Source organism: Ipomoea nil, unplaced genomic scaffold, assembly GCF_001879475.1.
Source record: "Ipomoea nil cultivar Tokyo-kokei standard unplaced genomic scaffold, Asagao_1.1 scaffold3142, whole genome shotgun sequence".
Classification (NCBI taxonomy): domain Eukaryota; kingdom Viridiplantae; phylum Streptophyta; class Magnoliopsida; order Solanales; family Convolvulaceae; genus Ipomoea; species Ipomoea nil.
Window position 1 is genome coordinate 361,635 of NW_017619570.1, and position 12,394 is coordinate 374,028.

At 36.6% G+C, this 12,394-nt stretch overlaps 2 protein-coding genes across 2 annotated transcripts; one reads left to right on the forward strand and one right to left on the reverse strand.

Annotated features, from left to right (window-relative positions):
* The first annotated feature begins 2,606 nt into the window (after positions 1-2,606).
* On the forward strand, positions 2,607-6,337 carry LOC109167006 (UPF0415 protein C7orf25 homolog). The gene is made up of 3 exons (XM_019315900.1): positions 2,607-3,661; positions 4,060-4,226; positions 5,937-6,337. Exons 1-3 carry the CDS (start codon positions 2,687-2,689, stop codon positions 6,142-6,144), a joined length of 1,350 nt encoding a protein of 449 aa, XP_019171445.1. The 5' UTR covers positions 2,607-2,686; the 3' UTR covers positions 6,145-6,337.
* Positions 6,338-8,471: 2,134 nt separating this feature from the next.
* On the reverse strand, positions 8,472-11,716 carry LOC109167005. Its single transcript, XM_019315899.1, has 3 exons — positions 11,551-11,716; positions 11,036-11,395; positions 8,472-10,950 (listed from the first exon to the last, which is right to left on the reverse strand). The coding sequence occupies exons 2-3, from the start codon at positions 11,380-11,382 to the stop codon at positions 8,676-8,678; spliced, it is 2,622 nt and encodes an 873-aa protein (XP_019171444.1). The 5' UTR covers positions 11,383-11,395; positions 11,551-11,716; the 3' UTR covers positions 8,472-8,675.
* Positions 11,717-12,394: the final 678 nt, after the last annotated feature.

Below are 12,394 nucleotides of genomic sequence, written 5' to 3' on the forward strand. Positions count from 1 at the left end.
TTTGCACCTGAAAAATAGCTTTTATATATATATATATATATATATATATATATATATATATATATATATATATAATAAAGCTATATGGTCTTGTGAAAATTAAATGGTGATAATCAACATTTAATTTTCACAAGACCATAATAATATTGTTATTGTGAAAATTAAATGTTGATAATCAACATTTAATTTTCAAAAAATCATAATAATATTGTTAATTATAATAACAATACTAACAATAATAATAATAATAATAATAATAATAATAATAATAATAATAATAATAATAATAATAATAATTGCAATAATAATAATAATGATAATAATTTTCACGGACAGTTTCTAATATATATATATATATATATATATATATATATATATATATATATATATATATATATATATATATATATATATATTTATATTTATTTATTTATTTATTTATTTATTTATTTATTTATTTATTTATTTATTTATTTATTTATATTTCAATTTCTACTGGCAAATTATTGTGTGAACGATGGTCCACATAATTGTATGGATCATGAATATCAAATACATTTTTAATATATTAAAAATACATTATTTTTATATTGAAAGTACCTTACATATATATATAATGTACCCTTAGTATATTTAAAATATACTTTTTATTGCATGCAACCCCAAAGTTCATAAGTTTGAAATTAATATATGGCATAGCTAGGCGGCCTAATATTTAAGATTGTTGATGTGCATATTGAGGACTACGGAGACAAAGATGCGTTATTCGTGGATTCATCGGATACTATCCAACAACACTCTCCAACTTAATTGACGTGAAGTGGCTTAGTAACATTAAGATTATATTCTCGAATTATTAGTTCTCATCTTTTATTGATTACACGCTAATTTGATAGTATTTGGAAGAAAAAATCAATGTTCGAACTAAGATTGTGATTTTGGTCCTTAAAGGTCAATTGTATGTTGCTACATCTAGAGTTAGAAATCTCAAAGGTCTAAAAAATTTGATCCGTGGTGATTCTAAAATTGTAATTCAATTACTATTGTAGTTTACTAAGTTCTTAAAAATTTGTAATATTAAATACTATGTACTAAATTTTTAATATAGTTTAAGATTTGTAGTAATCACCCACCTTAAATATTATTTTAATTGTAAATATATTTATGTTCATAATTTGATTATAGGAATTCACACATAATAATTATTAAATAACAAAAAATTTATATATGAATAAACCTCATATAGAGTATATTTTTATAACATATTTTCCGTGCATCGCACGGGACAAATACTAGTATATATATATATATATATATATATATATATATATATATATATATATATATATATATATATATATATATATATATATATATATATATATATATATATATATATATTAGCGCTCAAATGCGGCAGTGGCTTTAGGTGCGGCGGTGCGGCTATATCAACATCGTCAATTTTACTTAATCTAACGGCAACGGCTAATTTCTGAAGATTTAAAGATTTAAGCGCGTCCTGATAAGTGGGGGGTGTTATGGTAATTGTAGTGGTCATTTATATCGGCCGCTTCTCAGAATACACCAACAGTGTTAACAAAAGACACCAATAGTGTTAGGAAAAAGCACCACAATGAAATGCACAAATACACCAAAAAACACACAACACACTCAAAAAATACACCATATAACTCACCACCCCAATGGTGTATTTCTGAACACTGTGTGGTGCTTTTATTCATACTTAATGGTGTGTTCTGGTGATGCATATCTAATTTGTGACGTTTTTTTGGTGTGCATTTCTAACATGGATGGTGTATATTTGTATAACTATTAGTGCACCCGCACTGACCGCATGGGAAGGCGCCGGCGCACCTAAACTTGGCACCAACACGAATCCTCAAATACACCACAGTAAGGTTAATAATGCACCAATAACGAACATAAAACACACAACACTATGATTTGATCTATTCAGGTGCCCAATGACGACTTTAACCTTGCAGTTCGCGTAGTGTGAGAATGTGCGCGAAAATATCGGAAAAGCCTGGATGAATGTGATTCGTTGAATTTATCTAATCTAATGGCCTACATTTAACCGCACCGCCGCACCTAAGCGCACTGCCGCACTTGAACCTTCCTCTATATATATATATATATATATATATATATATATATATATATATATATATATAGAGAGAGAGAGAGAGAGAGAGAGAGAAAGAGAATTATTTCCAGCAATAGTCCTCCGACTATATTGATTTTCCAAAATTAGTCATTGACTTTTAATTTGGACATTTTACATCCTTGACTTTCAATTTCTTTTCAATTGAGGTCCTTTCGTCATATTACGATAAAGTAAACTTTAAATGAAAAGGTAAATAATCATTTCATCTGCTTAATGTATAATTTTGATATTTCTTCTTTGTATACGTCACTTCAGAGATGAGATTCTTAATCTCTAATAGCATTCAATAATAATAATAATAATAATATATTTATAACAACACCAATATTTTTTGCCTAATTTTATTATCTCCTAGACTCCTAGTAGATTAGTAGATATATAATATACAAAGTTGATTGTTCATTGTTGGAACACCAAAATAAACATAATCAGTGAAGTTTAGAGTGGACCACCGGTTCGATCACGCTCGGGTCCTCTAACTGCTGCCCACAAGAGAAAATGGAGCGGAAGGGAGAAAGCGGCGGCGACAAGGTGGTGGAAGCGGCGAAGAGGAGATGCAGAGCCCTCACAAATCGAATCCAAACCTTACCCAAATCACCCTCATTGTGGAAGACCACTCTTCTGCGCCTCGTCAACTCCGAGCTCTCTTTCCTCCACCGCCTAAACCATTCCTCGGTCTCACCTCCCACCGCTCTCAGCCTCAACATCGGCCACCTCGAAGCCGTCTTCCACGTCCTCCGCCACCCATCCGTCACTGCCGTCGTGCGCGTCTGCAAACCCATTCCAACCTCTCCTCCACAAACGCAGAGAACGGGTAATTCTAGTGTATATATAGACATAGTGTGTTCTCTCAACGGAAACCCTGTTTGGATCCTTGTATCAGATCGAAATCCCAAGCACAATGACTTCAAGGAGTTACGCGGCCGGATTCTTGAAGTTCTGGTCGCCGCCCGTCAGTCGAATTTAACTGTGAGGCCCTCTTCGGTCATCCTTTCGTTCTCAAATGGCCTCCGAGACGACGTTATCGAGAAACTCCGTGATGAATTTGGGGCCATTGACTTGGCTGGGTTTGGGGATTGCCCTCCATTTGAGCACGAATTGGAGGAGGGACCTTGTAGATCTTTTGAAAGGGCCTGCATTTTGGAAATAAAGATTCAGGCCTTTCATCCCAGTATAGAAGTTTTAGATTCCAAGAGGGAAGAAGAAAAATGTGGGGATGATGTAGAGCATTTAGAAATGGATAGCAATGTTGTTGGGAATTTAGGTGAATCATTTTGTTCTCTTGTGTCTAAAATGAAGAGGTGGTCTGATTGGGATGTTGAAGATAATGCTGAATTAGTTAACTTTGATACCACAGCTCTGATTGCTGCTGTGTCGGGGATCAGTAATGGGGTTACCGGGAAACTTTTGGATACTCCGGAGAGTGATTTGAGGGCTCGGTTCAAGGGAAATTATGAGTTCGTGATAAATCAGGTTGGGAGTCTAAGAATCCTCTGTTTACTTGCCAAAGTTTCTACATTTCTGATATAACTTATGGTCCTTTTAATTGACTGGAAACCTGCATAGGACTAGGCCAATTACTGTGATAAAGTTCTGAATAAGTAAACTGACTTAGCTTTGAATCTATTAAATCCACTGCCAAACTGGAATGTGTTATTTTACGAATATTTGCAGGTCACTTCGGTGCCTACAAATCTAATTATGCTTATGTTAGTGCTCCTGAAGTTTTAGCGGCTGGAAAATTCTTTGCCATTAATTAGTGCCCAACAAAAGGCACTTTCTTGTATGCTTGTAGTCATGTATTAACATTGCCCAGAAATTCCTGATCTCCAAAGTTATGGGATTAATGTTTTTATCTTTATACCCAACAGGTGAATTCTGAAATTACACACCCAATCCATGAGGATATGGCTGGCGTAATATCTGGGAAGAGAGGAATTATTTGTAAAAGCGTTTACTCAGAGTTCCAGGAGCTAGTATCAATGTGTGGTGGGTCGAGGGAAAAGTTAAGAGCACAGCACTTTCTGAAGCGACTTAAGTGAGTTCCATGCTAATTTTATGCCCTCTTTGTCTTGCAATTAGTTTAAATGATCTCAAACATGATTGCAATAATGTTCACACATTCAAGTTGACATGTCAGGTAGACAGCATTCCAACCCTCCTTTGATACTAAAGGAAGAAGAATGAAATAAAAGCAAAACCATAGCAGAAAGATAAATTGTAGAATTGCATGTAACTTGTGTGTGTGTTGCTTTTGAGGTGTTTTTTGGATGCTGGAGATTAGAGGAGAAGGATTTTGCATTTGTGAATTGTTACAACTTACATCATTGTGGCCATTCCAAGTACCTTGTGATTTGATGGCATTACTATGGTCATTCTAAACGAAAGCTCACAGGTTCGAGTCCCATCCCAATCAAGGATGTTGGCATAATCATGTTGAGCAAATACTACGGATATGTTAGATCTCGAATTAAGTTTGAGCTTTAAAACGATCAGGATTATTATTATATTAGTTATTTTCTTTTTCCTAAAAGGCTAGACAAGCAATCGAATCCTAGACTTATTAAACGTACTCACTGTTACTTTACGTATATTCATTTGCATGGTATAAAGTGTAACGCAGATCATGATATTTAACTTCCTAGGAATTTTTATGTTTTTACCATTCAGATATCTATCATTGTCCATATGAATGCTGACTGTCTTAAAAGACGAGCCTTTCTCGTAGCTTTGATGGATATTGGCATCAAGGGAATGCCAGACAGCCAGAGTTTAGACTTTTCAATGTCTTCTAGCATACTGCTTGACATTTTTAGCCGTATTTCTTGTAGCTTATGTCTAGGGTACAAAATTCTTTAATAATCCCGCCAATTTTATCTTTAGCTAGATATCAATTATTAAGTCTGCTATGGTTCTTTAAACTGCAGGTGGGAGCTGGTGTCATGTGTGATTGTTCTTGTAGTTGTGTTGTCTGTCCCATAGTAACATTTTGTCTTAGAAAGGAAGCTTGTTAAGATTTGATATGTGAATATTCCACTTGAATCGTATGGTTGTAACCACTGTTGCAAAAATCGGTCTAGGCGCTAGGCGCCCGCCTAGACGACCGGCCGACTTGACCGCCTAGACAGCCGCCTAGCGTCTAACGTGGTCGAGTTAACTCGTCCATTTTGGTCGAGTTAACCCGGTCAGCTCGGCCTTGCCAATTTTTTTTCATTATATATATATATATATATATGACATATACATATATATATATAATATGACATATACACCTGTAGACTAGTTTGATACTTTGAATCTTTGGATGATTGAAGTATTTGAGTATTTTTAATTTTTAATATTGTTTTGATGTTATGACTTATGAATTATCATTATTTCATTTATTTGAAGGTGTTATTTGATTTATTGTTGAAAACATCTTCATTAAAATTGTCAAACTGCAAGTCTGCCACTGTTTTTTTGGCTCCCGCCTAGCGCTGCCTAGATTCTGCCTAGGCGCTGCCCGGGCGCCCGACTAGCGCCTAGCGCCTACTGCAACCATGGTTGTAACAACCACAAAAATGCCCTTGCAAAGTATTAGTTGCTTTTGTGATTGAATTTCTCAAAGTTAGGATTAGGAATTGTGCTTGTATGCAAGTGTAAGTAGTCTTGATTTTCGTTCCGAATGCATACATAATTATGTCTTGAGAAGCTTTGAATTTGTAATCTAAAATTTTGAACTCTCATTATCATTATTCATACGATACAGGGTTGTTCCCGACTGCCCATCGGAACGCACGATGAGCCTTCCAACCACCAGAAAGCTGGCCTTAAAAAACAAAGTTGTATTCGGGACTGGTGATCACTGGCACGCTCCGACCATAACTGCAAACATGGCTTTTGTAAGAGCTGTTTTGCAGGCAGGGATGTCCCTTTTTACGGTCGAGCACAGGCCGCGGGCACTAGTTGGTCACTAATTAAGCCAGGGGATATGTTGTAAACTCCCATTGTCATGTACAATGTTACATTGCTGCTTATAGAATGACCTTATACTATTCAGATTTTGCACTTCCATTATGGATTAGATATGTAAATGAAAAATGTGAGATTTTGCCATTTTACATTTGCAGGCTAAATATTTTATAATAGTGATCTCAGAATGTTGCCCTTGTTGGTTCACGGAATTTTGGAATATTTCAAAGTAATTTTAGATTATCTAAGGGCATTCACATTTGTAATTTTTTCTCTGACAAAACTAACGTGCGGAGTTTTTAACAAATGGAAAGGGAGGTTTTCTGAGGATTTTTTTTTTAAACTACAAAATCAAGTTTTTATCAATTCGCGCATAAGCAGACGTTTTAAAATTTTTTTTTTTTTTTTTCTAATTCTTGTCGGATTTGCTCTTTTTTGTTTCTATTTTCTTTTTCTCCTATTTTTCTCTCTCCGCTCTTCTAGTTAGGATGACACAAAATCTAAAAATCATGACAAATGAAATTGCTCTAACAGGACGTTTGGTTGAAGGGGGAAAATTATGTATGGGAGTTGAATTACTGGGAATAAAGTGAGAATTTAAATTCCAGTGTTTGGTTGACAGGAATAGAATTACTGAAAATTTTAATTCCAATGTTTGGTATACATGGAATTAAGTTAAAAAGGGAAGGGGTAATTTTGACTCATCACTATCTTTTTTTTCCCAAGAATTAAAATTTCAGGGGGGACATGGGATTTTAATTCCATGAAAATGAGGGAATTGCAATTCCCTCCAACCAAACTACGAAATTTAATGGTCTTTGGAATTATGTGGGAATTAAGTGGGAAGGGAATTTAAAATCCCTTCAACCAAACGCCCTGTAAGGGTTTGTTTGGAAACTTGAAAAATGATTTTTTAAGTTTTTGATGTTTGGTTAGGCGGGAAAATGAGGGGTCAAAGAAAAATAAGATCTGGTCAATGGAAAATGACTTTCTCTTTTTTTTTTGGGAAAGTCATTTTCCATCCTTTACTAGACACGCTGCTTCAACTCCGCCTCCCCCTTCAACATTTAGCCGAGAAAATTCTACAACACCTCCTCCCCCAAGAATCCCACAACCACAAAAGCTTCACCAACAAATCTCTACCAACACTAGAAAAACTATAGAGGTATGTTTCATACTTTTTCAGTTTGAATTTTTTTTCTCTGAATTTCATAGATGTAAAAAAGTGTAGTTATTTTCCGGTTGTGCGGAGAAAAACCCACAGCCGGAAGAATGTTATGGTGTTCGTCACTGGTTTTCAAAACTGGAGTCTTGTTTGCAGGATTTTATTTGTGGTCGTAAGCGAAAGTCAGTTAACTTGAAGGTGGATGAAATTGCTGAACAACTCAGTAGTATTGCCATGAAAATTAAGTCTTTGAATACCGATGTTGATGAAAATCAGTTGTTTAAGGATGTGATGAGCATAAGTGATGGCTTTCATGAAGATGACATATGTAAAGCATTTGAATACTTGATGACAAATAAGGATTCAGGCACGGATTTTCAAGGCCAAGAATGTAAGTTTGAAGAGGAAATAGATTGAGAAATTTATTTCTTCTTCGGATTAAATTATGTATGTCTTTTTTGTTGGTTAACATGGATGTTAAGACTTGGACTGTAATCTTTAAGACTTATTTTTATATGTATGTTTTGTAGTTAGTTATATTGAATCCTAATACTTGGTTATATTGGATCCTAAGACTTTGTAGACTTTATTTTTTGTTGATTCCTTTATGTTGTTTCTAGCATGTAATTGTGGTTTCAAATTTTCATATTGTGATAATGGTTTTAGTAATAGAAAGATAGATTGAGAGCAAAGGCATTATGATTAAATACAACCAAAATTTACGTTGCATGGAATTTGAAATAAAAATTGTTATATTCTAAAAAAAAAAAAAAACAACAATAAAAATATATTTTTGAGTATATAACAATTAAAATGTTGAAGTATACCATTCTGTTAATTGCTGTTCATTTTCTGGAAAATGAACCAAACACAAAAAGACAATTTTCTATTGTGCAGCCAAGCCAAACACAGGAAAGGAAAATGTCTCATTTTCCAAAAAATATTTTCCAGAAATCATTTTTCTACTTTCCAAACGGACCCTAAAAAAATGGAAGTAATCAAATTACCTTAAAATATTACCGCCATGTCAACTTTAAGATAATATACCATTATCAGGTAATCTCATAATTTGAACTAAACAAAGTAATATAACATTATCATGCTCACATTACCTCTGTAATCTAAGATTACCTGAACCAAATGTCCCCTAGCAGTATTCTGACAGTATTTGACTAAAAGGCAACAATTGCTTTCATTAACTAATGAGGGTTAAAAGAAGTTTCGATTACATTACACAGGGAGAATTACTGCTTTTTGCAAAGGCAATCTAAGTTATTTCCTCATCATAACTATCAATAACAGCACAAGCAAGCTAACACTATAAACTATGAAAGCTGTACATGATGCACGAACTACTAGTATGGCTATGAACTATAAACTCACCTTGCATGAAGCCTTATTATGTCCTGGTTCCTTGCACTTGCTGCACATAACCGTCCTCTTATTTGGGTCTATTGTCTTGGTCTCTTCTTCCTTTTCTTGAACTGGAAACCGAGAAGGAGAAGGAGAAGGAGGGAGCACATCTGCACTTTCAGAATCCACTTCGTCCTCGACAGGCTTCCCAATACCAGGAATAGGATTAATGGGCTCAGAATATGCAGAACGAAAACTTTCAACAGTGAACCATTGTGGACAGTAGTCATACACACTCTTGGAAGATGAGAGGAAAACAGCAACAGCATGGCAACAAGGCAGCCCACTCAATTTCCACTCCAGGCATGTACAATCCTGATTTTCAATGTTCACAACATGTGTCAAGTCATCATGAACTTCAAAAATGACTTCAGACGAGAACAAAACTTTCAAGCTTTGTGCTTTAATAGCTTTTTCTCGTAGCTGTTTCTCTTTTGATGGAGCAAGTTTGGTAAAGCAATTGCTAGACTCTTCCCTACGATGATTTATCTGGTCACTCAACATACATATCAGGGCATTTATCTTCTGCATTATGGTCGATCCCCTCATCTCCTCAATCAACTTGGAGTACGTTTCTGCTGCATTATGTGTAATATAATTATAGGGTACACCCTTAAACAATACCGTTGTCCAATGCTCTGGCTCAATCTGGATAACCCAGTCATAGGTGGTTGAGGAGATCTGTTTAATTTGCTCAATGAAGATTTGAAAAGCATCTAGTCGGACAGCATGAGCAGCAGCCAGAAAAATACCAGGTATAACTCCTCGGCCGTCACCTTGAAATGGGCCCTTCATGTTTTTCTTCAAGCTCTCCATGAGGTGAAAAATTGAATAGCCATGATAACCATTCTCAAACACCTCATGTACATGGTTCTTCAAATTCTTCTCTCGGTCTGAAATAAATGTCACAGGTTGCAAAGTTGAAATTGCTGTTTTCAGTTGTTCCAAAAACCACCGCCAACTATCATCATTTTCAATATCTACTATGGCAAAAGAAACTGGAAAGAATCTATCATCTGCATCAACTGCACTTGCAGTCAGCAGAGTCTCTTTGTACTTTGATCTCAGAGATGAAGCTTCAAGAAAAATAAGTGGTCGGCAGCCATTTTGAAAGCCATGTACTGCAGCACTGAATGAGAAAAAAAGGCGTTCAAACCTTTTCTCCTCATTAACCATGAGCTTAGTGACACTACCAGGATTTGTCTCTTGTACTTTTTCACAGAACCAAGGCAACCGATTGTACGACTTCCTATACGAACCTTGAAGTTGTTCCTTCGCATCCTCAATTCCTCGCCAAACTTGTGTGTACTTCAGTTTAATTCCAAAGTCACGCAAGATGCCTTTAGCAACATCCCTCGGTTTTTCATTTGGAGAATCTCGTATCCTTTCCTTAATGATGCTCACCAACCAATTCCTTCCCGGATGAGCAGACTTCCAAGATTCCCCTCCACATGTATGTTCATCATTGAACTTCCTGATCCTAAATGCTTGATCAGCATGAACCCAGGACGCATGTATCCTCCAAGAACAGCCTTCAATCACACACCTACCACTTGCACGGTTAGTATCATTCTTCTTCAATCTGTACACAAAACGATTTGCAATGGCATACTTTTGCAATGCCTCCCGGAACTCCTTGACACTTTGGAAATCCTGACCAACACCAGTAATGCCTTTCTTCCAAGATGCCACTAGCTTTTCAGGCAAATCTTCTTCACCATTCAGATCTTCATCTGACAGCATAACAAATGCCCTGCTCTCTTCCAGGTCATCCTCTATAACAACATTAGTCAAAGACCCATCATTGCTTTTCTTGCGCGACCTTTTCTTCCCAGAACCAGCCAAAACTTTGTTTGAACCAGTAGTGCGTCTCCTCTTCTTAACCCTTTCAGCAGGGGTACCACAATCATTGAAGTCACAATCGCTATCCGCTTTTGCCCCAGACATGGCCTGTCTGCGTGGAGCATAGTCCGAATCTTCACCTGAACCATGGTCAGAAGACTGGGCACTCGATTCAGTGCAGGAATTTTCTTCTTCTGCAGAATCAGCAGGAGGGACTGACAACAGTTTCCGGCCACCACTCTTCTTCCTTGTCTTCCTAGCACCACCAGCAGCAGCAGGAGGGTGTGACGCATAATTCACAGCAACTTCAAACATATTATTCACGGCAGCAGCAGGTTCTGCAGGCGAATCATTATGATTTACAGTCTCAGCCAGTTTTACGCCCATTGCCCTGAGAAGCTAACACCGTATAATCGAAACATTGAAACGAAAGGAGAAAACAACAAATGCAAACATACTCCATGAATAAGAAATACCTAATGGGGGAGGCGCTGAGGACACTGCGATCAAACCCCGGATTGCCACTGACGAAAACCTCGGCGGTAACGGAGTTGGCATGAAAATCGAGCATTCTCTTCAGGTCCCTATCGGACTTCAAGTTGATGAGAGTCCGATTATTCCCGGGGAGGAAGTACTTGACTGAGACGGACAATAGGTCAAGGTCGCACACCTCGGCCAGCTTAAGCTTGAGATCATCGAAAACAGTCTCCTGTGTAATGTTCATGGCATTGGCCTCACCGCCGGCGTAGGTCAGGCTGCCGTCGCCGTTAGTCGCGAAGCTCCCGCCGGACTGGCAGATAAGTATCAGCTTCCCCTTCACCATAGCATCCACCAATCTTCCTTCGAATTGAAAGAACAAAAAAAAAGTAAATAATAAATAAAATTGCAGTAAATATTAAATACACACGCACTGAAACATGGATGAATGAATGAATATATGTGATGTGAAGCGTTGACTGGAGAGAAAAGAAGAAGAAGAAGAAGTGCTTACCTGGAAAGAGAAATTGGATGGGTGTGAGGGGACTGGGGAGGAGAAAACCCTAGAAATGGATGGGTGTGTTTTAATATTTGGGGAAAAATGGACGAGGGCTTCTTCGAAAGGACTTCTGGGAATCGGGGAAATAGGGCTTGGGAAAGAGAATCGGGGAAGGGATCTGATCATAAATTTATAACCATTCTTGGGGAGTCATTTCGAAAGTTTGATAAATGCAGGACCACTCAATAATTTTTTCACTTAGGAATACAATAACTATTTTTTTTTTAACTAAATATGTGTAGACTAAAATAGCATCTCAACAAATAATTAGTCTTCCCCAAAAGGTTCACTAAGCATTTGAGGATATACGGTGACTCAATGGCTCAGTGGAATGTTTCCACATTGTTGTGGGGTTAGCTCAGTGGTGTGTTTCCACACTGTCACGGGGTTGGTTCAGTGGTGTGTTCTCACACTGTCACCGAACATTGGTCTCTTCTTTTAAATACTGTATACTGAACCATTGAGTTAAGTCTGTGCGAGCAAAAAATTAGTCTAGTATGTTGTAGGTAGAGTGTGATGCTTCTTAGCTTAAGGTTACGGAGTTTGATTCTTTCTAACATTTTTTTAGTTGAGTTTGTCCCACATGATTCTTTCAATACAGTTTAGAGGTTCCTATGTGATTTATGGTCGCTATTATACAAGAATGAAGTTATTGGGTACACTTTGTAATATTGTTCGTTGCACTTATAGATTTTAAAAGTTTCAAATATTTATCAAACTAGTAGTTGCACCCATGCGGTGCACGGCAATATGTATACATAATTATAAAAAACTAAATGGATAGCGAAGTTGTTGAAAT

Coding starts and splice junctions, on each gene's coding strand:
- LOC109167005 (XM_019315899.1), bottom strand. CDS start 11,382: ATGGTGAAGGGGAAGCTGATACTTATCTGCCAGTCCGGCGGGAGCTTC. Junction 10,951..11,035: donor CTCAGCGCCTCCCCCATTAG/GTATTTCTTATT, acceptor TTAGCTTCTCAG/GGCAATGGGCGTAAAACTGG.
- LOC109167006 (XM_019315900.1), top strand. CDS start 2,687: ATGGAGCGGAAGGGAGAAAGCGGCGGCGACAAGGTGGTGGAAGCGGCG. Junction 3,662..4,059: donor ATGAGTTCGTGATAAATCAG/GTTGGGAGTCTA, acceptor TATACCCAACAG/GTGAATTCTGAAATTACACA. Junction 4,227..5,936: donor CACTTTCTGAAGCGACTTAA/GTGAGTTCCATG, acceptor CATACGATACAG/GGTTGTTCCCGACTGCCCAT.